General features: G+C 40.6%; 1 protein-coding gene across 6 annotated transcripts in view; it reads right to left on the reverse strand.

Annotated features, from left to right (window-relative positions):
* PLCB4 (phospholipase C beta 4) overlaps window positions 1-27,609 on the reverse strand; it is a 386,228-nt gene that overhangs the window by 73,171 nt on the left and 285,448 nt on the right. For 5 of the 6 annotated variants that reach the window (XM_037051657.1, XM_037051659.1, XM_037051660.1 and 2 more), the window contains 9 exons: window positions 26,918-26,999; window positions 25,462-25,562; window positions 24,760-24,817; window positions 18,323-18,431; window positions 13,428-13,638; window positions 12,367-12,460; window positions 9,334-9,413; window positions 8,715-8,799; window positions 5,861-5,951 (listed from right to left, as the gene is read on the reverse strand). In XM_037051657.1, the coding sequence (XP_036907552.1) occupies window positions 5,861-5,951; window positions 8,715-8,799; window positions 9,334-9,413; window positions 12,367-12,460; window positions 13,428-13,638; window positions 18,323-18,431; window positions 24,760-24,817; window positions 25,462-25,562; window positions 26,918-26,999 (911 nt within the window). The remainder of the gene's footprint in view (window positions 1-5,860; window positions 5,952-8,714; window positions 8,800-9,333; window positions 9,414-12,366; window positions 12,461-13,427; window positions 13,639-18,322; window positions 18,432-24,759; window positions 24,818-25,461; window positions 25,563-26,917; window positions 27,000-27,609) is intronic. The other variant, XM_037051661.1, reaches the window with a different exon arrangement.

Here is a 27,609-nt window from a genome sequence, read left to right on the forward strand (position 1 = left end):
TTTTTATTGTTGTATTACAGTTTCCCCAATTTCCCCCTGATGTTCTTTCCTGCCCTACTCACCCACCACTCCCACAGTTAATCCCCACCCTGTTGTCTATGTCCATGGGTCATTTATACCTGTTCCTTGACAGGACCCTTCCCCCGTTTCCTCCCTTATAGCCCTCCCCTTTCCCCTCTGGTTGCTGTCAGTCTGTTCCTTGTTTCCATGCCTCTAGTTCTGTTTTGCTCCCTGTTTGTTTTTGTTCATTAAGTTCCTCTTATAGGTGAGATTGTATGGTATTTCTTTTGCTGCCTGGCTTATTTCACTTAGCAGAATGTTCCCCAGTTCCATCCATGCTGTCTGAACAGTAGGAATTCCTTCCTTCTTTCTGCTGCGTAGTATTCCATTGGGTAAATATACCACAGTTTTTTGATCCACTCATTTACTGATGGGCATTTAGGTTGTTTCCAGCACTTGGCTATTGTAAATAATGCTGCTACAAACATAGGGGTGCACAGGTTCTTTTGAATTGGTGTTTCAGAATTCTTAGGGTATAATACTAGCAGTGAAATTGCTGGATCAAAAGGCAGTTCCATTTTTAGTTTTTTGAGGAAATTCCATATATTTTCCACAGTAGCTGCACCAGTCTGCATTCCCACCAACAGTGCACTAGGGTTCCCTTTTCTCCACACTTCACCAGCATTTGTTTATTGATTTGTTAATGACGGCCATTCTGATAGATGTGAGGTGGTACCTTATTGTGGTTTTAATTTGCATCTATCTGATGGCTTAATGATATTGAGCATCCTTTCATATGGCTTTGGGACCTCTGTATATGCTTCTTGGAGAAGTGCCTGTTCAGGTCCTTTGCACATTTTTTGATTGTATTATTTGTCTTCCTGGTGTTTAGTCATATAAGTTCTTTATACATTTTGGAGATCAAACACTTATCCAAGGCATCACCGGCAAATATATTTTCCCATACATTTGGTTCCCTTTTCATTTTGATGATGTTTTCTTTAGCTGTGCAGAAGCTTTTTAATTTGATGTAGTCCCATTTGTTTATCTTTCCTTTATTTCTCTCGCCCTAGAGGATTTATCAGCAAAAATATCACTGTGTGCGATATATGAAATTTCACTGCCTATGTTTCCTTCCAGGACTTTTATGATGTCACAGCTAATATTTAACTCTTTTATCCATTTTGAGTTTATTCCAGTGTATGTTGTAAGCTGGTGTTCTAGCTTCATTATTTTGCATGTACCACTGTAGTTCTCCTAACACCATTTGATGAAGCGGCTATTTTTACTCCATTTTTTGCGGCTGCCCTCTTCATCAAATACTAACTGACCATAGAGACAAGGGTTTATTTCTGGGCTCTCTGTTCTGTACCATTGATCTATGTGTCAGTTCTTAGGCCAGTACCAGACTGTTTTGATTATACAGTAGCCTTATAATATAGTTTGATATCAGGTATTGTGATCCCTCTTTCTTTGTTGTTCTTCCTCAAAATTGCCCATCCTTTTTGGGGTCATTTTGGTTCCATATAAATTTTTAAAATATTTTCCCTAAATTTCTGAAATATGTCATTGGTATTTTAATAGGGATTGCACTGAATCCAGAGATTGCTTTGGGTAGTATGGACATTTTGATGATGTTAATTCTTCCAATCCATAAACATGGTATACGCTTCCATTTATTTCTGTCTTACTTAATTTATTTCTTCAGTGCTTGTAGTTTTCTGAGTACAGGTTTTCTACCTCCTTGGTTAAGTTTAATCCTAGATATTTTATTTCTCTTTTTGATATATCGAATGAGATTTTTTTCTTGATTTCTGCTTCTGCTGTTTTGTTGTTGGCATACAAAAATGCTTTTGATTTCTGGATATTGACTTTGTATCCTGCTATTTTGCCAAACTCACTTATTAAGTTGAATAGTTTTTTTGTAGGTCCAATAAGGTTTTCTAGGTACACTACCATGTCATCTGCAACTGATGACAGTTTTACTTTCTCCTTTCCAGTTTGGAGGCCTTTTATTCATTTTATTTATCTGATCTCTGTGGCTAGAACTTCCAATACTATGTAGAAAGTGGACACCCTTTTCTTGTTCCCGATCTTAGGGGAATGCTTTTAGCTTTTGTCCATTGAGTGTTATGTTGGCTATAGGTTTCTCGTATATGGCCTTTATTATATTGAGGTATGATACCTCTATTGCCACTTTGCTGACTGTTTTTATCATAAATGGATGCTGGATTTTATTAAATGCATTTTCAGCATCTACTGACATGATCATGTGATTTTTGTCTTTCATTTTGTGTATATGGTGTATTATGTTTATTGATTTGCAAATATTGTACCATCCTTACACCCCTGGGATGAATCCCACTTGATTGTGGTGTATAATCTTCTTAATGTGTTGCTGGATCTGGTTTGCCAATATTTTGTTGAGGATTTTTGCCTCTATGTTGATCAGAGATACTGGCCTGTAGTTTTCTTTCTTTGTTGTGACTTTACCTGGTTTTATAATTAGGATAATACTGGCCTCATGAAAACAGTTTAGTAGTCTTCCTGCCTCTTGAATTATTTTTGAAATAGTTTGACAAGGATAAGAGTTAGCTCTTCCCTAAATGGTCGGTAAATTTTATCTGTGAAGTCATCTCGTCCAGGGCTTTCATGTGCCAGAAGTTTTTTGATTACTGCTTCAATTTCACTAGTTGTTATTGATTTATTCAGTCTTTCTGCTTCTTCTTGATCCAGTTTTTGGAAGATTATGTTTCTAGTAATTTGTCCATTTCATCTAGGCTGTCAAATTTCTTGGCATATAATTATTTGCAGTAATTTATTGCAATCCTTTGTATTTCTGTGATATTGGTTGTAATTTCTCCTCTTCTGTTTCTGATTTTATTTATTTGGGTCCTTTCCCTTCTTTTCTTGATGAGTCTGGTTAATGGCCTGTCAATTTAACTTTTTGAAGAACTAGCTCCTGAATTTATGGATCCTTTGGATTGTTCTATTAGTCTCTGGGCCATGTTTCTTTGTCTCCTCATGTTGGCAGCTTCACTGTCTTTGTTTTTATGTATTAGGTAAAGTGACTATGTCTTCCAGGCTTGGTAGTGTGACCTAACATAGTAAGTGTTCTGTTGGGCACAGTGGCACAGCCTCGAAGATCACTGAAGCTGAACACTTGAGGCGCAACTCTCCTCCACCTACCATGTGGGCTGTGTACACCCTCCTTTTGTTGTTGAGCCTTGATTTCTATTGGCACATCAATAGGAAGGACCTACCCCTAGGTCTATCAGCTATAAAGACCGATAGTTGAGCCTTGATCTCTATTGGCATATCAACGGGAAGGACATGCCGCAGGTCTATCAGCTGCAACCACCAACCACTGACCGCTGACCATGGGAGGGTCAGCTGTGCAGCGGCGTACCCCATAGAGCAGGACTTACTGCAGCAGGGTTCTGGTGCCCTTTGAGTCTACCCCTTGAGTGTGTCACTTGTAAAGGTTATTGGGTGGTGATGCTTCAATAGGTCTGAAGCTGTCCATTCAGTACATTGGCTCTGTGGCCTCCTGGGAGGTATAGGCCAAGGTCAGCTGCCACCTGTGGTTCGCCTGGGGCCACCCAGCATGACTTACAAAGTGATCTGCAGATGGCTGCTATTGGACTTAGAAGTTCCCAGGAAAAGCCAAGCTGTGAACCATAGCTGGCTGTTGCTAGTGCCAGGCATGGGGCCAGTTTGAGGTATGGGGCATGCTGAGGCCAGAAGCTGCTTATTTGAGAGATTTTAGGAAGCTCTGAAGCATGAACTAAGGCAGACCATTCACATGGAAAAGCCACTGGAACAGCTTGGGTGGGTCTGTCAGTTTGGTGGGGGGGCCTCAGAGAACACCGAGGTAGGACAGATAGTGTGAGCAGATTGCTAGAGACTCAAATACGGCCTCCTGCTGGCTCTGCGCTGGGAGGGCTCATCAAAGGATTAGTGGCCTCTGCCAGCACTCTGTCTGGGAGAAAGCTGTTCCTTCCCTAGCACTTGCCCTAATGCCAGATAATATAGTTCCCCCCCATTTGTCACTGGTGCCTTTGAAGCTGCTGCCCCAGTGCTGGAGCTCAGAGGAAGTGAGTCTGAGTAAGTCTATGTGTGGGCCCTTTAAGAGGAATTGCCTGAAACTCCAGAAGACCTCTGTTTCCCTCAGTCTCAATCCCCACTGGTTTTTACAGCCAGAGTTATAAGGACTTCTCTTCTCAGGACTGGAACCCTAGGCTGGGGGGCCTGGTGTGGGGCTGGGACCCCTTATTCCACAGGGAGGACCTCCACAGCTGAGATATTCCTCTGGATTTTTATCTGCCACACGTGGGTGTGGGACCAGCCTACTGGGCATCTCCGCTCCTCCTACCAGTCTTAGTGTGACTTGTTACTTAAACCCCTATTATAAGTCTTGATAACCAAAGCCCATAATTGGAGGACAATTCAGGTGAAGTGACTGAAAAGCAACATGCTCACTGAAGACTGACAAAACTTCAGGAAAAAGCGTATTTGCAACTGCTATAAACCAGGGTTATTATCTTAATATATAATAAATCCTTATAAGTCAGTAAGATAGACAAATCATTTTCAAAGTGGAAAATGGGTAAGTCATAAATAGTGATAAAGAAACTAGCTATCAAAGACATACAAATAAAAAGGTGAAGTATCCTTTTTCCTGTATTATTGGGCACACATACTATAAAAATGGCAGTAAGGATGCTGGGACATAGGCAGTCTCACATGTTATGGTGAGAGAGTAAATTCATACAACTTTTCTGATAGACAGCATAACAAGATATCTCACAGTATAAATGTGTACGTGCTTTGACCTACCAACTCTAATTGTACCAATTGATTCCAAAGACAAGGCTGCAAAAATGTACAAAATGAACATTTAGACAGGTTTCCTATCATTGATGTTTTCACAGAATGAAAATCAATCAACTTGGGACCGTTCATTATCCCACATTCCACAGGAAATTCTGTACAGTATTTCACACATTAAAATTAGTATATGGATTCATATTCTACTGAACGTAAATATATTTAACTGATTGAGTTAAAAATAATTTAAAAATTAGTATATTTACTATGGTCCTAGTTTTGTTCAAATGTATGAATATGTGCAAACATGCATGTATGCACGTGTTTTGTTGTGCACGTACCTATGTGTGATCTACCTTAATGCTTTTTTTTTATTTCTAATACTTTATTGTTGTCTTCATTTTCCAATGGCATCACTAGAAAAGCAAACTATAGTTAATATAATTAAAATTTTCAGTTTGGAATAGCCGGGCAAAACCACAGTGCAGTCATACAATAGTTGATGCTACTAATTTATTGCACTAAGATATTTGCTGAAAGAAAATGTTCGAGGAAAACACGGGGAAGAATCTGGATAAAATATCAGTAATTTCTCTTCCAATCTCTGTACGTGCACACACACACTTTCATGTTTACCTAGGATCTCTAGATCAGTACGGGTCACATGAGCAAGCTGCAAGGGAAATTTTTCAAGAGGAGTTTAGAGCACATAGAATGATGAACTGCTAGTTCCTTATATTTTGATGAATTCTAAAGTGCCTCTTCCACTTTCTTCTCACTTCTCCTTGGGACGCCCCCCCACCCCCATTCTGTTATAGGAATATACTTTTCCCAGCACAGAAACAAACTTATGCAGAAAGGAAACTCAAAAGGGAATGTGGCAACTTCGCTCTGAAAAGCATGCGTAACATCACCACTATGCCCCTCCCCCCTCAAATGGGTAGTATTAAAGTACATCGCATTCCTGATGGCTGAATTGTTGAAACAGTGTCTATAATGCTTCCATCACAGATGCTTGTATTTGACTTACTTTGTTCAACCTCAGGTTTCAGTCGTTTATTTTTGATGAGTATTTTTCTTTTGAGGTCATTGGGGGATGGCAACGGCCTGCCTGGTTCGAGCTAGAGAAAAACAGAAAAGGCTGAATTAACCACAGGCTGTGGTTCTCCGTTCTCATTCCCAGCCCAGAATTTGTGAGTAATACCATCCACACCCACTAGATGGCAGTCAGCACAGTTTTATGATTTCCTTCTCCAACCGGAATAAACCCACTCTATCCAACTTTGCCTTTGACTACTGCAGCACACTTGACATCCACACAGCCCCTAGGGTAGCAGAGTTGTTCCACCTTTCCCAGTAAAGCTGTGTCTGACCTGGGGTGGTGTTGGGGGAGGAGCTTGTCCAACCTCTAGCTTTGCCCCTTTAAAATATCTGGTGAGGTACAAAGAATCACTGTGCCAGATCAGGTCGGAACTGGCTTTCCCAACCACAAGAGTTTCCCGACCCCCTCCTCACCCGCACCAAGTGCTGGGCAGCACACTAAGCCTGTCTGCTCCAACCTCAACACTCGGGACTGTGGTTTTGTAGGTTCAATAAGGAAACAAGAAAGGAATGGTCTTAATTACTGAAATCTGGCCACTACTATGGTTTCATTTGCTTAAATTTATGTCTGCAAAGGAAGTGTCCCTTTCCTCCATTACCTCTAATTCAAAAAGATCTGTGACATATCTGGCCATTCATTTTCCATTCCCCATCCATCCATCTATGTATCCACCCACCCACCAACCCATAACCCATCCACTCTAACCCACCCACCCATTTATTTTCAAAACTAATTTTTATACTACTTGTTATATGCAAGGCGCTCTGCATTCCTTTGTCTATGTTGTTTTCTTGGCTGAAATTCTGTTTCCTTTGGAAGCCTGTTGTAAACTGGTCTACTCCCTAGCAATCTCGCTTGAACCTGGACACCTCCGATAAATACTCAACACGGTACAGGCCACCTTCTTTTTTAGTTACGTTTTTACATTTGTGTCCTGGGTACTCACCTGTCCCCACTCCCACACCCCCCCCCACTCCCCCCACCATATCCCATGATTGACAGCTCTTCAGTTTAGGGAGCAGGTCCTGTTCCCATTTATGGGAACACTTATGCTTCTCAAAACACCCTTCGTGTATGTGCATATCACTTCACAAAGAACACAGTGGTCTTTCCACAAAAGCTAGCACCTTAGCCCAGAGAAAAAATAAAATAAAATAGAGGGCCTAGGTGAAACAAAATGAGATAAACTATCAGGGATGTTTCTTAGTGGGTTCCCCTTGAATCAGTCTGAGACAAGGATTAAGACACAGGCAGTTCGTTTGGGAAGCCGCCCTGGAAACTCCAAGAGGAGTAAGAAAATGATCAAAAGTAGATGGGCAGCCAATGAAGGGTATGTTATCAGGCAAGTTATCACTCTGGGCAAGGTGGAAGGATCGTGCTGGGGAACCTCGGGGACAGTGAGAAACATGTGCTCAGGGTTATCCCTCCTGAAGAGTGCGGGAACATGGGCTGGGGGTGTTAATTCTCTGGCACTTCTGGCCTGTCTTTCGCCCATGGGCACAGCAGGCTCCAGTGACCAGAGGCTTCCTAGCGGCAGGGGGAGAGGGGCGTGGCAGGCAGAGGTGGGAAGAGGGGAGAAAGCTGCAGGTGCTGGCAGTCGGCTGCATGTCAGCCCAGCGCACAGAGAAACAAGCGATCTGTGGATGTGACAGGGTGCCTGCCTCTGTGGCTTCAGTAAACAGGAGGCTCAGGGAGTGGGTCCCAGGGATGCAAATATCCTTGTCTCCTTGTTTTGTTGTTTTTAGCTCCCATAGACCACTTTTGAAAAAAGCTCCCTCACTGTTCAACCACTCACTGTGTTCACAGTTAACATGAAGCACCTTCCTTTCCATCAGTCCTCATAATGTTCTACTGCCACCTCATGCTACCATGTTTGGGCCTGCTTGTCAGTAGTGAGGGAAATTTTATTACTGCACATTGTTTTATACCTTAATCCTGTTGGCTGTCTTGCTACTCATAAGATCAGTGACAGTGGATCTTAACCACTTGGGGTTTTGGATCTTTGTAAAAATATCACAAACCCTCTGGAATGTATGTGTAAAAAATATTGCATGCAATTACAAGGAGCTCACAAACCCTACAAAACCTATTGATGGTCCACAGGTTAACAATTCTTTGCTTGATGAAGGAATTAGTAGGTTAAAAAAATGAAACTCAGCCCTGGCTGGTGTAGCTCAGTGGATTGAGCGCGGGCCTGCGAACCAGAGGATCACTGTTCGATTCCCAGTCGGGGCACATGCCTGGATTGCAGGCCAGTTCCCAGCGGGGAACTCACGAGAAACAACCATACATTGATATTTCTCTCCTTCTCTCCTTCCCTTCTAAGGATAAATAAATAAAATCTTTAACAAAAAAAATGAAAATCAAAAAATTTACATATAACATTGCCCAAGTGTTTACTCTGGAGTCGAGAACTTGAACTTCAGGCTCCTATGACTTCAATTTGTGAACTTCTTGTAGCAACAGGCTCCATGCAGGCACATGTAACTAGAGCTGAGAATACCTGCTGGGTCTAGACCCTCGGCCAGTGGGCACTTCATGAAATTTTAGCACAGAGATATCAGAAACTGAAAGATCCCAAGATCTTCTGAACCACACTGAAGCAAACGTGTATTTTATATCCATCTCTACACACAAGCACAATGAAAGTGTTCTGCACCAACAAATTTAAATAAATATGAAGATGTTTAGCATTAGTCCCCCAGTGCTACTTGACCCCTTAGAAATGAATTCCAGAACAAACCCATTCATGTGAACAATGTGGTTAGCTAAAAATACGTACTGGATGGGATTCAAGTGCTTGTTTCAACAGGAGATCCCCAAATAGATCTTCGCAATATTTGGACATCTTGTACTGTTGATATTTGCTGGAAAGAAAGAACTGGCATTTGTAAATTCGAACATCCATTAAACACGTCAGAAGAAACACTCATTCCTAGGCGATTAAAAAACCCCGCAAAACTCCCATTCTACAAAATGCATGATTGTCCTCTTGATGTTAACACAAGCTGTATTGTTACATAACACAAACTAACCAGTGTCTAAAAAGTAGATTCCGCCCCCACTGTAAGAGCTGGAACACAGAATAAGAAATGCCTTTCAAGTTCACAGTCTGATTTCAAATATATTGCCAAGTCTTCCAACGCAATGTAACTTTGGGCAAGGTGTCCTGCTCTGTCCATTTGTTTAAAGAAAACATTTCTAAAACTCACAAAGATGACTTAGGGGTTTTTTTTGAGGTGGGGAGCAGTAGTGGATTGGTGTTTTTTTTTTTTCGTAAGACTATGTGTTGCATAAGACCAAACTCACTATTTGGTTATTTAAAAAGATACAGAGCAGGTGTGGAGAATGGGCATTAGGAAATAACCCTTAGAGACTTGGAGTAGGAGGAATTATTGTACCTGCAGTGATTTTCAAAGGAGAGAATTACAGGGTATTCAGATGTGACAAATGCGGTTTCCTTGATGGCTTGAATAACATCCTTTAAAGATAAAAAAGTGTTAATGAGAGAGAAAAGAAAAAAAAAGCAGCTCTTGAAACCAATCAGAGACCACTAATTTGAGCTTTTCAGAAAGTCAATTCTGGCAATTCTGATCTGGAGAACCCATTTACCTTGATACCTTGTCCAGGCTGAATGCCCTGCAGATAAACCCAGGTGCAGTTAATGGTCAATAATTTTTTTCACAGCTACCTTTACTTCTCCAAAATTATGCTATTATTAACTAACAAGACAGTTCACCTACATGTCAGACTAGTTCCTTGCTCAATAATCTGCCTAGATGGAGGATTCAGAGTTCACCTTCTGGCTGAGGCAGGGAGCTCTTGGCACAGCAGCTTTCACAACACACAGCTACTCTGCTCCTCCGCCTTGGGGAGAGACATGTTGGCAACAGCCCATGCACTGCCAGAAGCCTTTATTGACTTTTCTCTGCATCTGGGAATCAGTCTTTGGCTAGACTTCTTTAACTTGATGAAGACTCCTGGGAACTGATGTGCCATCTTCACTATCCCTTGTTTTGTGTTGGCCTGGTGAAATGGGGTGGGGGGCAGGGAAGAGGCTCTCCCTGGTTAAACAGCATGGGAGGTAAAACACGGAGGTGCTCTGGAGACCCCTCTCTGAACTGAGACCTAGGTCACTGGAAGCGACCCTTGAATGAGCTGAACACGTCCCTGCCACCATCTCTCATGGCAGAGAGCTGGCCCCACTCTCTGCTTAGTTTGAGAAAACATGGCTACCAACCAGTGCTTCTACAACCAGAGATCGTATTTGGTTAAAAAATCCCCAACTTTGTTAACCACGGGGCCAGTCCCATTCTTCAGTTAACTGGTAAAATACTTAATAAGAGTTAACTAGAAAAATCTGTTTGAAATGAAAATGCCCTGGGTTAAATAATCTTGGGTATTTTATTGAGCAATCTATGGCCAAAGTGGTCCTTTAGTTATTTTCCCTTGAAGATTCCTCCCTGGCGAATGTCTGCAACCTTGACTGTCCACTTGAGCTGACCAAAGAATTATACCTTGAGGAAAATCTTGGCTTTATCTCTAGGTTCGCTTTTGCTCACCTCCAAGCTGAGGGGGAAGGGCTTTCTTTTCAGCTAAGCTCCTAACTGGGCTTGTTAATTCTTTTTTAAAAATATATTTGATTGATTATGCCATTGCAGTTGTTCTATTCCCCCCCTTCATTCCCCTCTACCCTGCATACCCCTCTCCCACCATTCCCCCCTTTTGTTCATGTCCATGTGTCACAAGTTCTTTAGATTCTGTATTTCCCATAGTATTCCTGCTCTCCCCCTGTCTATTTTCTACCTACCGTCTATGCTACTTATTCTCTGTACCTTCTCCCCCCTTCTCCTCCTCCCACTCCCCTGTTGCTAACCCTCCATGTGATCTCCATTTCTATGGTTCCGCTCCCGATCTAGCTGTCCTCTTAGTTTGCTTTTGTTTTAGGTGGACACCAAGCCTTCCTGTCAGTTTGCCTGGCTGTGCAGAGCCATGGCTTCCCACCGGGATATGCTCTTGATACTTCTCAGGGAGCACAATGGCCAATTCATTGCTGCTCAAAACGCACCAACATCTTGGCTAAGAGAAAGGATGTGTACGGAGTGTTATGGGCATAAATCGCCTCCGGCGATTTGCCACCTGTGAGCAGAATTGGGAGCCACTGCAACCACAGGAGTGAGGAACGTCCCAGGAAACCCACCTTGAAACTCCACACAGAGATCACCAAATGGCCATTACTGAGACACCTATTTGTCAAACTGTACGTTTCCCTCTGTGCGGGTCCTCGAGGAAAAACTCCTCCCTCGGGTGTCAGTCCCAGGAATAACTTTGCTTCTCTGGACCAGCTGCTCTGTCTGCATTTCACAAATCCTGTGAATCATCATGTTTTGGTCCTTGCACTGAAGTGTAGAAAGTTTGGAGCCCAATTGGTGGAATCGTTTGACAGTTTATGGAATTTCTTGATGAGAATTCATAAACTGATCTCATGATCTCATTTTCTTACTCTTACAGGCACTATTAGTAATCTATTGGGTTAGCCAAAACATCTGTTTAGTTTTTTGCCTAAAATAAAACACACATATTTCATTTTCACTAATACCTTTATGGATTTGGATATTTTGAGTGTGTTAACGATCCCCTACTATTGGTTTCTGGTGGGTAGAGGTCAGGAGTGCTGCTAAACATCTTTCAACACATAAGACAGGCCCACAGCAAAGAATCATTTGGCCAAATATCAACAGTACCAAGACACTTTGCAAACAACTGTCTGACATGTTCACTTAGTGACAGCACCTTCTCCATACACTGCACACATCTTTTTTTTGCATTTCAGCTGTTTTTACCTTTCCTGAAATAATAAAGCCTAATAGGTCAAAAATGTTGTTTATTTTCTTCCATCTTCAATATTAAAGTGGCTGCACAAAAATTCTCCAATTTTGATTTTTTTAAATGCACACTGATGTGACAGCTGTCACAATACAATCTAACAAAGCTGTTTTGAATTAAGTTAAAGACAACTAAGCACTACTAGAGCCATCCTATGGGAAAAAAAACTAAATGAACTTTTTCGCCAACCCTGTGTTTCATTTTCTGTATTATCTTTTTATGCCACTGTGAAGTCCTGCAGAAATAATGCAAAATAAGTAAGCAAATAAAGAAAAAGAAAGAGTAGATGAAATTAAAGACTACTTAAAGAAAGTGGAGCCACAAAGACTCCGCCAGAGAAACTGCCTTTTACAGCAGTGCCTGCATTTGAAAGCAGGAAAGTAGCACGAAGGAGACGCTAAGTAGAGGAAAATTCTTGTTTCTCCTCAAAACTGGAAGAAAGGAATATGAAGGTGAAATGCTTGAGAAAGTCAATTGTATGTTTTCTCCACGCCACCTATTTCCATAAGAGAAAGGAGGGGCTATGGCCATGTGACTTTAAAACTCACCTTGAAGAGGATATCTGTGCACATCGCTTTCCCGTGAGTTATTATCGGTTCCTGGTCTTCGCCTTTCCCATCCCAACAGTCGAGTTCCACACATCTAGGAACAGAGCAAAACCACACTATCGGACCCTTCTGACAAAACAGTGTATGTTGAAATTAAAAGAAGACACCAAAATAAGTACTTTTCTTATAGAAGTAGAAAATGAATGAATTAGATGACATTATTTCGCAGCATATGCAGGTTAAAATCACATTATTCTCTTTATCAGTTTGGTATGATCAAAAGGGGACTGCCGGGGGTTAAAGACACTTCAGAGATATAAGAGCCAGTGTGGTTCTGGATGAAATTCCAGTTGTGACAAAGCTACTATAAAAGAAAATTGGGGGAATTGGAGAAATTCAAAAATAGACTATGTTTTCGATGATGTTAAAAAATAATTTAAAAATGCCATTAGGTGGGCTGATGTTCCTTTGGCCATAAAAGAAAATATTCTCGTTGTGTCGGCAATTAGTATTCAAGTATTAAGAGACAGAAATACTGATGTAGTTAATTTCTTTTAAAATATCTCCATAGTCAAAAAGACGGCAGGCTAAGAAAATAAGATATAGGTTACTGATAACCAAGAAAAAATCAGAATGTAAATGCATTTCTTATTTTTCACTTTTAGCATTTCTGTCATATTTTAAGCCTCAAATATTTGCCAACTTCTGTCAAAGAAAAACAATTTTTATAACTTTTATTCTCACAGAATTTTAGAAATGGTTAACATTCAAGATAAACTTGTAAGTATGTGTGACCAACAGGGAACAGCATTACTTCCTAAAATGTGCATTTTTTGGTAATTTTTAGAGGACATTTTAAATTTACAGTAGAAAATATCTTTTGACCCACAGGAGGACTCTGGGCCTTTCAGGAACAGATATGGTCGTTCCTTTCTCCAGGTTAAATGAGCACCACCATTGAAGAGGAAGACCAACGTTCACTTCACTCTGAGCACTACTTCGTTGTTTTAGAGAAAAGTAGAAGTGCACCATATCTATAATAGCCGTCTTGAGTTTCTGACCTGCACCCAGCCAGGAGAACCTGTCTGTACATTTCTACCGAAGATTTCCCGCCAAACTGTCGGCCAATGAGATAGGTGTTGTGGGAAGAACTGATGAAGTAGTGAGCCAGAGGGTGGTCCATTTCTTGGTACAGTTCTAAACGATCTAGGAAGACAGGTGCATTTTCGTCTGACATCAGATATCTGCAAAATCCATCACTTGATATAAGGCCTAGGGGGAAAGAAGAATATCTTAGCAGACTCGTGGCTTTGTTAGATATACATCTCATGTATTATTCGTGGAAGCTGAAGCAGCTTACACAGGAGGAGTAAAAACATCATACGCTCTTTCTCAAGAACTTGCATTATACAAAACTTGAACAAAATAACACAGTTGCACAATGTAAGTAACCTAATGCATTCGACAAAGAGGTAGCATTCTGTTTACACACCCATGATGGCAGAGCACACAGTTCCCTGAGTTCAAAAGCACAGCACCAGGAGCTGTGGTGACCAGAGGGGTCAAGGGGACCTTGCCTTTGCCACTCACTCCTTATGCTCCTGGGTCTCAGCTTCCTCTTCTGTCAAATGGCGGGGGAAGGGGGTGAGTACCGGCAACACTGGTTCCCCAGGAATGTCAGGGATGGTTAATGAGCCCATGTATAAGAGGCACTCTTAAACAATTGAAATGGAAAGTGAACTGGGTTGCTCACTTGGTTAGAACTTCATCCAATATGCCAAGGTTGCAGGTTCGATCCCCAAACAGGGCACACAAAAGAACCAATCAATGGAACAAATTGATCTCTCTCTCTCACTCTTTCTCAGATCAGCTTTTAAAAAAAGGAATACATTTAACTATGAGGCATTATTGTTCTCGCCAGATTGGAAAAGCAGTTAGTAGACTCTCTGGAATTAATTCAATTTTCCCATTTTACCTAAAAGGCAGGGTATAAGACTGGTGAGAAGAGTTTACAATCGTCACAGAAACGTGGCCCCAGGAAGCACTGTTCCCTTCAGTGACACCTTTCTGCCTTGGGGACAGGACCCACAGTAACTGCAGGAGGGGCAGTCAATGTCTCTGCACCTTCTGTCCTATCAGCCATGGATAAAAACAAACAGCTTCAGCTTTTTTGTTTTTATGTCAGCATTCACAAGTTATAAACTGGTTTCAAGCTTACAGAAAAGTACAAATGATAGCATAATACGTTTCTGTGGACCTACACCACAGCTTTGTCAGATCGTAACATTTGACCTTACTTGCTTGACACATGACCATGGGTGCCTCTGCAGGGCCCTGTGTGCCCTGCTATCGATTCCACGCAATCCCATCTTCTCACTCCAGTGTGGGCCAGCACTACCCGAGTTTTTGTGTCTAATGCTCCCCAACTGGTTTTGTGACTTTACTGCATAATCCAAACATTAGGTAGTTTTAAATATTTAAAAATTTATGTAAAAGATAATCCCACTCTTTGCATTTGCAACTTGCTAGTTTCACTGTATATTTTCTTGGGACTCATCAAGTTAATATAAGTACCTCTTATTCATTTATTTTTCACTGAATAATAAATAGTATGTACAGTAGAATATACAGTAATCCATATGTAAATACATGACAATTTATAGTCCATTTTTCTGTTGGTGAATATTTAGGTCATTTCTAATTATAATTTAAAACACTGCAATAAAAACAGGTGCCTCTGTCTCTTGGGCACATATATTTATGCTAAGAGCAAGTACTTTTTGAAGAACTAGGATAGATGCAGGGATAGAAGAAAAAGACAAGCCCTGCCTTCGTGAAACTCATAGTATGGGCAAGAGAACAACTAAATTAACAAATAAATATAAGTATTACATATGTCAAGAAAGTGCTAGAAGGAAATGGGAAGCAAGCAATGAAAGTGATCAAGAATGATCAAGATGCTGTGTTAGATATGTGCCCCTCCCCCAAAAAACCTGCTTTGAGGAGGTCACATTTCTACATGGGGAGCAAGCCACACACACATCTGGGGGAACCCCATCCCAGGCAGAAAAATTAGCAAGTGCAGAGATGTAGGAGTGTGTGACAAAGGGCAAAGTGGATGGAAATGAGGCTGCAGAGGCCGCCAAAGGGGACGTCACTTGGGCTTTCATCTTTTGTCAGTACTTTGGACTTTATTCTAAGTGTGCGGAAAAGCCTTTGGAGGATTTTGAAGGGTGAAATAACACGATCAGATTGGGTTTTGAAAGGTTTGCTCTGGCCACTGCATGGAGCATAAATTGTAGGGCCTTTGAGTAGAAAGGAGATTAGTTAGAAGTCAACTGGCATTGTCCAGGGAGAGATGATGTAGGCTTAGCCGATCCAGTAAAAGTGGAGATGGTGAGAAATGATTTATTTGGAATTTATTTTGCGTGCATATGTTGCAGATTTTGCTGATGAATTAGAGCTGATATGGAAGAGCAAAAGAAGTTGAGGTGGGTTCCAGGAGTTCTGACGTGGAGACCTGGCAAATATTGGTACGGGTTTCTAAACTGGGGAAGGAACAGGTCTGTGGGTGAGAAGAACCTACACATGATGTATGTACACACTGGAAGTGCCCATTCAGCATTCAGATGGAGGGTTCTACTAGGGAACCTCATGTCTGTAGAGGTTAAGAGTGAAGAGTGTCGTTAGGAAGTCATGTGTGTGTAGAAGAAACTTAAAGCCACTGGTCTGAAGGAGCTCTTCTAAGGAGTGTAAATGGAGCAGAGACCAGGGGACTGAACTTGGGCCACTCTAACAACAGAGCAGGAAATGTCAGAGAAATTCTCTTGGGTACACATTGTATGTGGGAGTAGAAAGACTGAGTTGTAGGGCAGGTATATTTTCCACTGTATTATTGCTAAAATACTCATTAAGATGGTTGTACCAATTTGTGCCTCCCCCAGTAATTTATCAAGTTCCTTTTGCACCACATTCTCACCCATACCTGATAATGACAGACTTTTAAATACCCATCATCAGTGAAATGGTGAAACTGTTCTTTTTAGATGTATTAATGATCATCTCAGAGATATTTGGGCTCTGGAAGAACTTTAGAAATAACCAACAACGTGTATCTATCGTAACGTCTGTCACACTGCCAAGGAACTGCTACGTGTTTCTTCTTCAACCCATCACAACTGCCTTATTCAGTATTTTTTTAACTTTTATTTATTGATTTGGGGTAGACGTGAGAGATAGAGACAAAGAGAGGGGAACATCAATTTGTTATTCCACTGGATGCACTCATTGGTTGATTCCTGCATATGCTCTGACCACGGATAGAACCTGCAGCCTCGGCATAGGGGGATGATGCTCTAACTAACTGAGGTACCTGGCCAGGGCCTTATTCAGTTTTGAATCCCCATCATCCAGCAGTGCTTGGTACACCCCTGCTAACCCTTTATAAACTTTAGGAAAGGAAGGTAGAGAGAGAAAAACTACTTGAACAACTGCATGAAAACCGCCATCTTATAAGCAGGGAAACTGAGGCCCAGGAATATAGTTCCGTGCTCAAAGACACTCAGTGGCGGGATAGCAACAAGAAATCAAATACTGCAAAGTGCTCAATTTTCTATAGAGCCACAATCCCTTTCAGTTTAATCACATGCAATGTAGCATAAATTACGATACTCGGAATATTGATAAGAGAGGTAAGTAATGAAGCAGTCTTGCTGAAGATGTGTATTTGGGGCCCTAGCAGAGAGTGTAAATACAGGACTACAAACAAGGGAAAACTCTACTGGATTTAGGAAAATATCGGAATGAGGTCATGCGTCATTGTGAGGCAGGAGTGTGTATAAACAGGTTGTATGTGGGTCCAGGAATGTATAAATCTCTCATTCACATTCACTGAGACACAAAGTAAAAAGAACCTCTATTCTAAAGAGGAGGAAACTGCAGCTATGATACTCATGGGCTTGTGGAACAGACAGAACTTGAACCTAGATCTCCATTCTCTTTCCACAGAGACAAGGCTAGAGGCACCCGCTCAGGTATCTCAAAGCATTCACTGTCCAGTTACATTAGCCTCATCCTTCCCATCAGTGGCAGGTGTTTTCCACTGCTAGGGACGGATCTTACATTTTCTCTCCAAGCCTTTCCTTTGTTGAATGGTGGCATGGAAAACACATTGCTTTCAAAGTTTTATTAGAAGTCGAGAAGGTTTAAAAACCCCACCAACTTTCTAAATTGATTCCTGACTATTTAATTTCATGTCCGTTGCATTTATCTTCCACACCACAGGTCAAATGATGGGTGAGGAGGCTCATCAAATGAAGAATGAAATGTAGTAGACTTGGCAAAACAAAAGAAAGAAAAAGAAGGTATACATTTTTGTAGGAAATGGAATATGTTTCAAAGACTGCAAACAAAGATTGGATTTGGCATTTTTACATGTGAAGCATTATGCAATATGAGCATTATATAACATAAGAAAGTACATGGGGGAGAACCACTATAACATGATTAATAGTACAGTACTTTAGCCCTGGCTGGTGTAGCTCAGTGGATTGAGCGCGGGCCTGTGAACCAGAGGATCGCGGTTCGATTCCCAGTCAGGGCACATGCCTGGGTTGCAGGCCAGTTCCCAGCAGGAGATGCACAAGAGTCAACCATACATTGATATTTCACTCCCTCTCTCCTTGCCTTCCCCTCGAAAGATAAATAAACAAAATCTTAAAGAAACAATAGTACAGTACTTTAACCTTTTCAGGCAGCATGGAGAAATTGTGATGTGAGGTAAAATTTATACCAACTTAAGAGCAAAAACAAACCAACAAAAATCAGCCAGTTACCAATCCTTGGTTCTAGGGACTTCTAAGGCATTTAAAGATACTTTTAAATAAAAGTCCGAGGACTTTAAAAGTTGCACATATTCTTATTGCTTGTAATAGAGAATTTTTTCTACTTTTATTACCTTTTCGCTTCAAGTCTTCGTCAGGCTCATACATCTCAATGATCTGCATCGCCCTTTTAGTGTCGTAAAACGGGAATAAAATTTCATTCAGTCGAGGGTCTCGTTGATGCTATGATGAGAGAGTAACTCCATTTAGGCTGACATTTCTTGCCTTTGCAATGTCACACACTGCTCAAGTTTGTAATTTCTAAAACAAGATGTATCCATAATATCACATTTATAGTTACAACGATAGGATTTCACTGTCTTCCTGTCTTTCTCCCTAAAATGTACTTCCCAAAACTCCCAATTTGGAAGGACCTGGTTGCTTCCCCTCACCACGCTAGAGAGACAGAATAGAGAGTATACTTTGTTTTTCCTTCAAAAATTGAAGGTCATGCAATAGGGTGTGCATGTCAACTGTCCTGTCTTCTTTTTGTCATAGTGCAGGTTAGACATTTGGCATCAATGCCTATAAAAAAGTGAAGTAAAAAATCTTTTAAAGAAAAGAAAAATGAAAGCAAACATTTAAAAAATCCCAAAATAGTTCAAATAGATAATATACTACTTTAAGTGCCAAACCGAAAACAATAATAAAATCTACTAACACAGGTAAATATCATTTCATTTCCATTATATCTTTCTGCATCAATAAAAAACTTCGTGGGTACTCTATAAACTTTGTTTTCTTGAGTAACTATGTATCAAAATGAACCAATTTTAATAATGATGAAAATTAATCAGCACAAGGCTATCTGCAAGCTATAAAAAATATGAAAATCTGTTTTTAATTGTCAGTAGTTCAGAAACTCTATGAAATCTGAATCAGTTTGCCCTGAGGAAATTCTCCGGGCAGACAGAGCATGAATGATTGAGGGACTTAGACGAATGGTGAGGTCATGCCTTTTTAATTGGCACTTAGATTCTCATGGTACTAATGAAGCATCAGGAGCAACGATGTTCCTGCAGTCTGTCATTCTAACTCCACAGCAATGAGGAAACAAATTCAAGTGACCGACTGACTCAGCTACAACCCTGTGTGTGTTTGTGCATCTGTCTGTCTGTATATACGTGGAGGCAGTGGGTCCATTAAATTCCTTTCTCGATCACTATGCATTAGAGGACCGAAAACACTGCCACTCTGGTCATCCATCAAATAAACAAATAAAGCAAATGTCAATGGAATAATGGCAGATACGCAGATGTGAGCAAAACCTGGTCAGTAGGTAGGCCTTTGGCAACAACTCTTTACCCAAATATATGCACAGACTTTTGAAAATGTATTTAAAGAACAACTGTTAAACATTCATATGGATTTCCCTTCCTCATTTATTTCGAGATGGCAATCTGAAAAGTGGGTTTCACCGAATGAATGCTTTTGGCCCACAGAACATTTGATGTAATTTCCTAACTCACTTGCGGCCTAACCTGCTCTGGCCCTCCCACCTCCCCACTGAACTGAGTGTTCACTCAAAAGGAATCAACATCGTCTTTGCCAGTTTATCCCAATGAAGCATGCTTCTGCTGTCATCTAAGAAGTTACGGTTCACAACATGCATGCATGTGCCAGCGCAGAAACTGCTATATCCATAACAGGCCTTGAGGCCATAAAGAACAAAAGTGATGGGGTATGCAGAGAAATCACGGGTGAACCATGGAAAGCCAGGCAGGGGGAGGCATGCGACACCTGGTTTAGGAAACGATGCCGCCATGCCACTAGAGTTCACTATTCCAGGAAATGACAAGCACCGCCCCTCTGGAGAACACACTGTTTTAAAAACTCTTTAGAGGCACATTCCTTCCCTGTGAATAGCAGAAGGGAAGATGATGGATGTGGGATAAAAGGTCCTTTTTAGACCCCACTGAAGTTACGGGCCAGGTTGGTCACTATATTTCTCGTCCTTACTAAAATGAAGTATTTTGATGTAATGATATGCTCAGTGGGTAAATATCCTGGACTCGTGGAGATGATGGGGCAAATCCATATGAATTTAAAAAAGGAAGAGGAAAAAGAGATTCAGCTAAAGGGGAGAGAAGAGACTAAGGGAAAGGAGGATGGGGAATGCAGACATTCTTATGTGGTTTTTACAAGAACAAAGCATGTGGTCTGAGAATGGCAACAATGGCACCACTGTCACCTGGGAGCTTCTTAGAAATGCTAATTCTTGGGCCCCACTCCAGTCCTATCCAATCTGATTCTCTGGGGTGGAGCCCATGGATCTGTTTGTTTTGTTGTTTTTTTTTAACAAGTCTTCCAGGTGATTCTGATGGGCTCCAATTTAAGAAGTACTGTTCTAAAAAAAAAAGAAGAAGTACTGTTCTAACGTGTAAAAGTATGCCTTTAAGCATATTTAATATCATTAAAAAAGTATTTTCTAAGTCATCCATGGATAGAAGAATGATAAACGTTTGCAATATCCTCCCAATTAAACCCGATTAAAATTGTGTCCCACAGCCGGATATTCACTAGAATGGGATTGTATCCCATCAGAAGCAACAGCCAGGAAAAACAAGCCCTGAGATGCATGCATCACAGTCCTCTAACTCAGCATTCGCAGCAAATAAGCATTAAGACCAGACAACAAGAAATTGCATTTGTTTTTGCTTCTGCTCTGCCAGATAAAATGTTTCATCTTCAGCTTTCCCTAACATTTTCATGTTTCAAAAAGGAAGTGTGGTTCAATCTGGATAATCCAAAGGCAAGGAAACAAATGCCAAGATTTGCATTAGAGTCACAAAACTATAATTTTTAGATGAAAAACAAAGAGGAGAAAGGTCATTTCTGGTAATCTCAGAGTAACAGAGTTGCAGAAGAGTCCCACTTGGACACAAGCAAGGTGAGACGAATGCTTCACGGCTCTGGGGATGGACCACCGGTTCTCAGCTGGGGCTCAGGGAAGCAGTACACCCAGGACACTCACTCCATCACATCCAGGGCTTTGGGAAATGAGATTCTAAACAGCTCCCAAAAAGTAAGTCACAGAACAGTGTCCAAGTGAACGAGGAGTTAATGGACATGGCTCCATTATTACTTCTTTACTCTTCTTACAGAGAAAAGGCATCGACTGGCTTCAATCCAAGCAGCACTGGGACACAGAGATGTTGTCATCAATGATGTTCAAATGAGATATAAAGAAAATGAAGGAATAACTGGCAAGGGTAGGCTTACTTGTAAGACTAAACAATTCCTTCTCTCTTTGCCAATGCAATAAAGCATAAAGATATCGTAGATGGAAAGAGATCTTGGATCCTTTGTGACGTTCTTTCAACAGAAAAATAAATAAAAAATAAATAAATTTCAAAAATCAGGTTTAGCCCTAATATGGTGACATAATATATGTAATGCAGGGGGAAAATTACCAGCAACAAAAAAAATAAAGCTAATTCTTTATTATTATGGAGATCCAAGATCTTTCTCTTCTCTTTTGCATTTTGATTTTTCTGTTGTGCTCTCCATGCATCGTTTAATTCTCGAGGTCCACAGTTGTTAGCAGGTTTGTAAGAAGTCAAATAAAGGATGATGGGAAAGCTAAAATCAGTTTAGCTTCTCATTAGGAACAAGGAGAGGTGAATCTGATGGAGGCCCAGAGATTCTACTTAGTACTGCCACACCCAGAGGGCTGAGTTGACAGCAGTGTTCAACCATGCAGTAGCTTACACCAAGTACCTCTTCCAGCTCTTCCAGATGCCAATTTTCTATTTTCATAATGTAGGCAAAGGAAGTTTCCCCCAGTCTACGGGAAAGGAACAAGAAAGACAGCTGTGGCAAAATTTTAGATCTGAGTGGTGTATTCCCCTCACTAAATTCATTGTGGCGAATAATAGGAGGTACACGCCACTCTCACACTTTTCCCATGTACACCAGGCACGCCGAGGAGGGACTCAGACGATTCATTAGGACAGTGCTGCACAAAATTTGCCTGCCGGCAAATCATCTGGGGATCTTGTTCAGTGCAGGACTGGGGGGAACCTGAGATTCTGCGTTTCTAACAAGCTCCCAGAGGATGTCAGTGCTGCAGCCAGGGACCACACTTTGGGGGTCAGTGAACAAGGGGATACTGAGGAGCAGGTCCAAAGCTATCTGGAGAAGCTAGTACATGTCAATGACATGGATAGACAGGAGGGCATACAAACCCCTACATGGCAACCAAGCAGTCAATGGCCGATTGTCTCTCCTCCTCTCCTTGCAGTTTCCTAGAGATACATATTAATATACTGAACAGAAAATTCGTATAAAGAGTAAAGAAATTTACAAGCTGGTAGATGGTGAGAGGCAGGATGGCTTTGCTAATACAATGGGACTTCTCCTCCTATTCTAATTGGTTAATGCTGATATACACGTGTCTATTGATTTTTGCTTTCTTGTCATGTCTCTGGTTACCTTTATAAACTCTCATATTTATTCAAAGAATTTTTCAGTTGAGAGTTTTTAATACTGCGGAAACACAATCATTATCTGCAAATGAGAGCCGGGCCTTGTCCTTTTGTGTTCCTGGGACTCATTTATTTTCCTTGTTTAATTGCATAATCCAGGACTAAGGCATTTTGAAATGTTTTAAATCTAAACTTCTGGACTCACAGGCCCTTACACTGTAATGCTTGCCCCCTTTGTCTCATTCATCATGAGTTTTGAAGGCAGTCTGCCTAAAGGATGCTTTTGATTTTGGAAAGATGAGAGGGACATAGGTAGGACTCAAGGGAGAGGGTGCAAGGAGCTGGCAGAACATTCCCTAAGTTTGACAAAGCTTCTTCAAGGAAGCGTCCAGATTTTTGTCTAGTTCTTCCAGTTGAGTTCACTAGGAGAAAAGAGATTCAGGGTGGACATTTTGATTAAAAGTAAAGGCTTTACACTTCCTCGGACTGTCCGGTAGTCTCTATGCCTTAAAGAAATCAACATAAAATCACACTGATCCCATCAGCCCCACCCCTAAATTCAAGGTGTTTCCTCATTGTTAATGAGAAGCCAAACAGAAGGAAACATAACCGACAAATGAGAGCTACTGCCTACGGAGTAATGGTGTTGGGTAAAAGCTTATCCAAGAAGTATTTAGGAAAGAATTTGGATGGCAAAGCAAGAAAGTGGGGATGACCATATCTTTCAAAAATTAAATGATACGTACTTAGACTTACAGGAATGACAAGAGTGATTACTGGGTCATCCCGTAAAAACAGTCCATTAAAGGCAAGTCATAAAGTTAGAACCCATGAGTGCAGACTTCAGAATTGTTCCTTTGTGTACCTAGTAAAATGCACATTTTAATAGATGGCTGGGTGCTAGCTTCACCACAGTGGCTACCAGCTGTCTTTTGTTAGAAGTGCTAGGTTGATGATGTGGTAGATTTTCTCATCTCCACTCAAATGTCTTCCTTCTTTAGTAGAAAGCAAGCTTCTTGCTCATTTCACCAAAACTTAAGATGATCAAATGCCCAAAGTGCATAAAGAAACTAAGGGAAATAGAAAAATATATTTTTTAAAGCAGAGGATGGAGAAGGGGTTATGGAAAGTAAGGAAGGCAATTTAACTTCTGAGCAATGGTGTCATAAGAATGTGGATAATATCTGGGTAAAGATTATGAACACCGTATTCACATGACCAAAGACCAGTGGGATGCAAAAACTTAAGCTCTTTTCAAAAATCTCTTAGATTTTTCTTTTTGGATTTAGCAAGAGCTTCAGTGGGTTTCATTGGAAAAAATATACTTCTAATTGTATGTGTAAAGGAAAAAGAAGTTAATTTGAATTGGAATAAAAGTTGCAACCTTTACTTGTTCTAAAATATTTTTTTATTCTGCTTAAGCAAATTCTGTCAACCCGTCTGGGTTGTTAAGTGAATCATATTCTAAAGTTAGCTCTTAGAATGTTGTAAAAATAAGAAGTAAAAATTTAACCTGCAATCACATTGACCTAATGTGAACTATATTTTCACCCAGGAAAAACAGTTGCGCCTATTGTCAAAATATTTTAATTAAACCTACATATTTTTCTTACGTGCAATCCATTAAAAGACAAAAATAAAGCTTTCCAGTCCATGCAAAGATATGAGAAAAAGTTAGCAATGGAGAACCCAAATATACAGTGTGGTAAATGCAATCCACTCTCTTTCTAATTAATGAGACCAACAGAAAAAAAAATAAGTACCTTAAATACCATCTTGCAAAAACACAGACACATTTAATTAAATAAATATATAATAAAAATCCACATGCACACACACAGAACCAGAGCTACACATCACAGCAAGAAACCAACAACAAAGCAGTGTGCAAAGCCAATGTGTAGGAAGTGCGCAAACACACAAGGGCAGCAGCTGATTTTTGCACCTGGTAAAGCCATATGGAAAGATCAGCAGGTCAAAAGCACAGGGACTGAGGGCGTATGATGCAGGCATGCAATGAGGATGCTGGAGGAGGCAAGCCACTGCACACAGACCGTATGGAGTTAATGTATGAAAAAGCTTACTTCATTTAGAAAGCTCACTAATTGGTCTACCGTTAAATAATCAGTTTTGTCTCCATTGCTGAAAAGAAATTTATTAGAAAAAGTAAGTTTTTGTATTTGATGCTATAGTAGGTACGATTTACATGTTGACATTTGTTGATGGTAATTCTAAACTTATTTTCTAACCCTGAAGTAATGGTGCATTCTTAAAATGGCCAGGGACTGTAAGAAAAACAAAACAAAGCAAACCCAACAACAACAAAGAAATCTACACTCCCACTAGCTCACAGAAAATGCCTGCGATTTTTCTTTAGCATTATCAAAAGACATTATTTAAAAAACAACATGTAAGTCATCCACTTGAGATAACTGGAATGAATGAACTGTTCAACAACACAGTAACATTCCAAATCGAATCTAGTTAGTTCACATAATGGGTTAATACCTAAAGGAGCAGGTTAACATTGTAGGTAGTTAGTAAAGCCAATGCAAAGGGGAAAAAAAAAGTTCCAGGTGCTGCCACTAACTTATCTAAAAGCTTCTCAAAAAAAAAAATCAGTGAACTTTTAAACAGATAAACTAAGGGGTGAAAATATAACCCTGCCTAGATATTCCTAGATACTATCAACATACTATAATAAAATACTATGATAATCGACGTTTTAAAAATCTAAAAGGACAAGGATAACACTGAAAGGACACTTTCTCCTAAGTGGAACTTACATTTTTTTAAAAAGATCCTCTATATCTGTCCGAGGACAAATCTTTTGTGTCAGTTCATAGAACTTTTCAAAAGTAAATGCTGCAGGCTCAATTTCATCATTCTGTAAAAAAATAAAAGTGTGTCATGAATCTGGGAGCATGTTTTCTCTTTAGAGGTGAAGAACCTACAGGATCATGAAGCAAAGAGATGACCCCTTGGGCTCCAGGGGCCCCATCTCTGATTCTTGCAGACGGAGGCAGCGGTTCACCTCCAGGCCTCGCCATCCTTGGGAAACAGCAGGTGGAAGCGAGCAGTTCCTCCAGTTACCATGCAGCCAGCCAGTGGTGTGTGTGCTCAAACCCGGCCTCCAGCTGGACCTGCTCTGGGGAACACCCCATGGGACAAATATAAAGAAACATTTCCTCTTCCCTCCGTGACGGAGAAAAACAAGTGCCTGCCCAAAGGATGCTGAATAAATCAAGCCCAAGTTTACATGCGTAGGTTGTGAATTTTCACAAGACCGTATAAAGAGGCTCAGGATAGCCCTGTAAGATTTGACTTTTCATGCTGAAATTTTTATTTCAAAAAGGATTTGTTAAAACAGTAACAGGCTTAAATCTTTCTTGTAGCCCATAAATTCATTTCAGTTATTTTAAGTCTGAAGGGCCATGAACACAGATGGTTTTTGTGGGAAGAGGTGCCTCATGAAACAATGCCTGCCGCCTGAAGAACTGAATTTATTAGTCAGTCGCTCATGCTGACATTGTGCTCAGTCCAGGCAATGCTGATGGCCTCTAAAACACGCTTTACGTAAACTGTGTGAAAGAGCTGTTTCCTCTCCTTAATAAAGTTGACAAAAACATTCTGAAGGACACTGTCTGGATTTGAGAACATTGAGGTTAGAATGCCCAGAAGACTGAAGGAAGGAAAATGAAGAAAAGTGACGGTACTATATGGGACTGAGTCTATCTCTCAATCGAATTGAGATTGGTTTAATATATATAATCTGGCTTATTACATATGAGAACATAAATAAGTAAAATAGTTTTACAAATACATTATTAAATAAATGAATACCTTATGCTGAGTGAAATAAGTCAAAGACAAATGCCATATGATTTCACTTATATATGGAATCTAACAAACAAAATAAACAAACAAAACAGAAACAAACTCATAGATACAGAGAACAGGCTGATGGTTGCCAGATGGGAGGGGGTGTTGAGGGGCTGGCTTGAAAATGGGAAGAGATTCAGAAGTACAAATTGGCAGTTACAGAATAGTCGAGGGGATGTAAAGCACAGCATAGGGAATAGAGTCAATAACACTGTAATAACTGTGTATGGTACTGGGTGGGTACTAGACTTACCAAGGGAATCACCTTGTAAGTTATATAAATGTCTAACCACTATCCTGAAATATAGTATTGGATGTCAACTGTAACTGAAAAATAAAATAAAATAAGTTAATGAATACCTTTCCACTGGGAAGACCTAACTCCTTGAGTGCTTGAAAGATCACCTTTTCTGTTTTCCCCGATGCAAAGGTTCTAGTAATACTAGAGCAAAAAAGAAAAAAAAAATCAAGTTATTGTTAATTGTTTTCTCTGATGCAAAGCTCCAAGTGATACGAGGGATGTTGGGATGGAGGGAGAAGGAAAAGGAGAATAAAATTACTTCTCATTTCTGGGTGTTTTTTCACTTCCCAAACTAGCTCCTGCTAAGGGCAACTTGGTTCCGTGACAGACCAACTCCCTGGGTAGTTGTGCGTACCAGAGGCACTGGGGGACACGTACCTTCAGACAGAAGCAGTGATTATTTCTTACTCTATCAAATGACTTTCTTAGGAAAAGGGAATGTGGCAAATGGAGATGGCTATAGGAAAAAAATCTCATGTTGACCATAACATCTGGGCTTGGGGAAGACAAGCGGGCCCCTTGGAACTCGGCCTGTTCCTGCAAATGACCTTACCTTGGTATCACACTTTCTACAGCTGGCATGCATTATCAGACATATTTTGTTTATTTGTCTTCTGAGCTATGCTCCCTTGAGCTACCTAAAGTCAGCTTCCTCAAGGATTGTGGAGTTCATCACGAAAGGGGTTAAGTGTGGGGTAGAGGGGAGGAAGGAGCACAATTACCCCATGTTTTAACAGAATCTTGGCACCAC

The sequence above is a fragment of the Sturnira hondurensis genome, unplaced genomic scaffold (assembly GCF_014824575.4).
Source record: "Sturnira hondurensis isolate 20B ecotype Veracruz unplaced genomic scaffold, ASM1482457v3 Scaffold0007401, whole genome shotgun sequence".
In the NCBI taxonomy this organism is placed as follows: Eukaryota; Metazoa; Chordata; class Mammalia; order Chiroptera; family Phyllostomidae; genus Sturnira; species Sturnira hondurensis.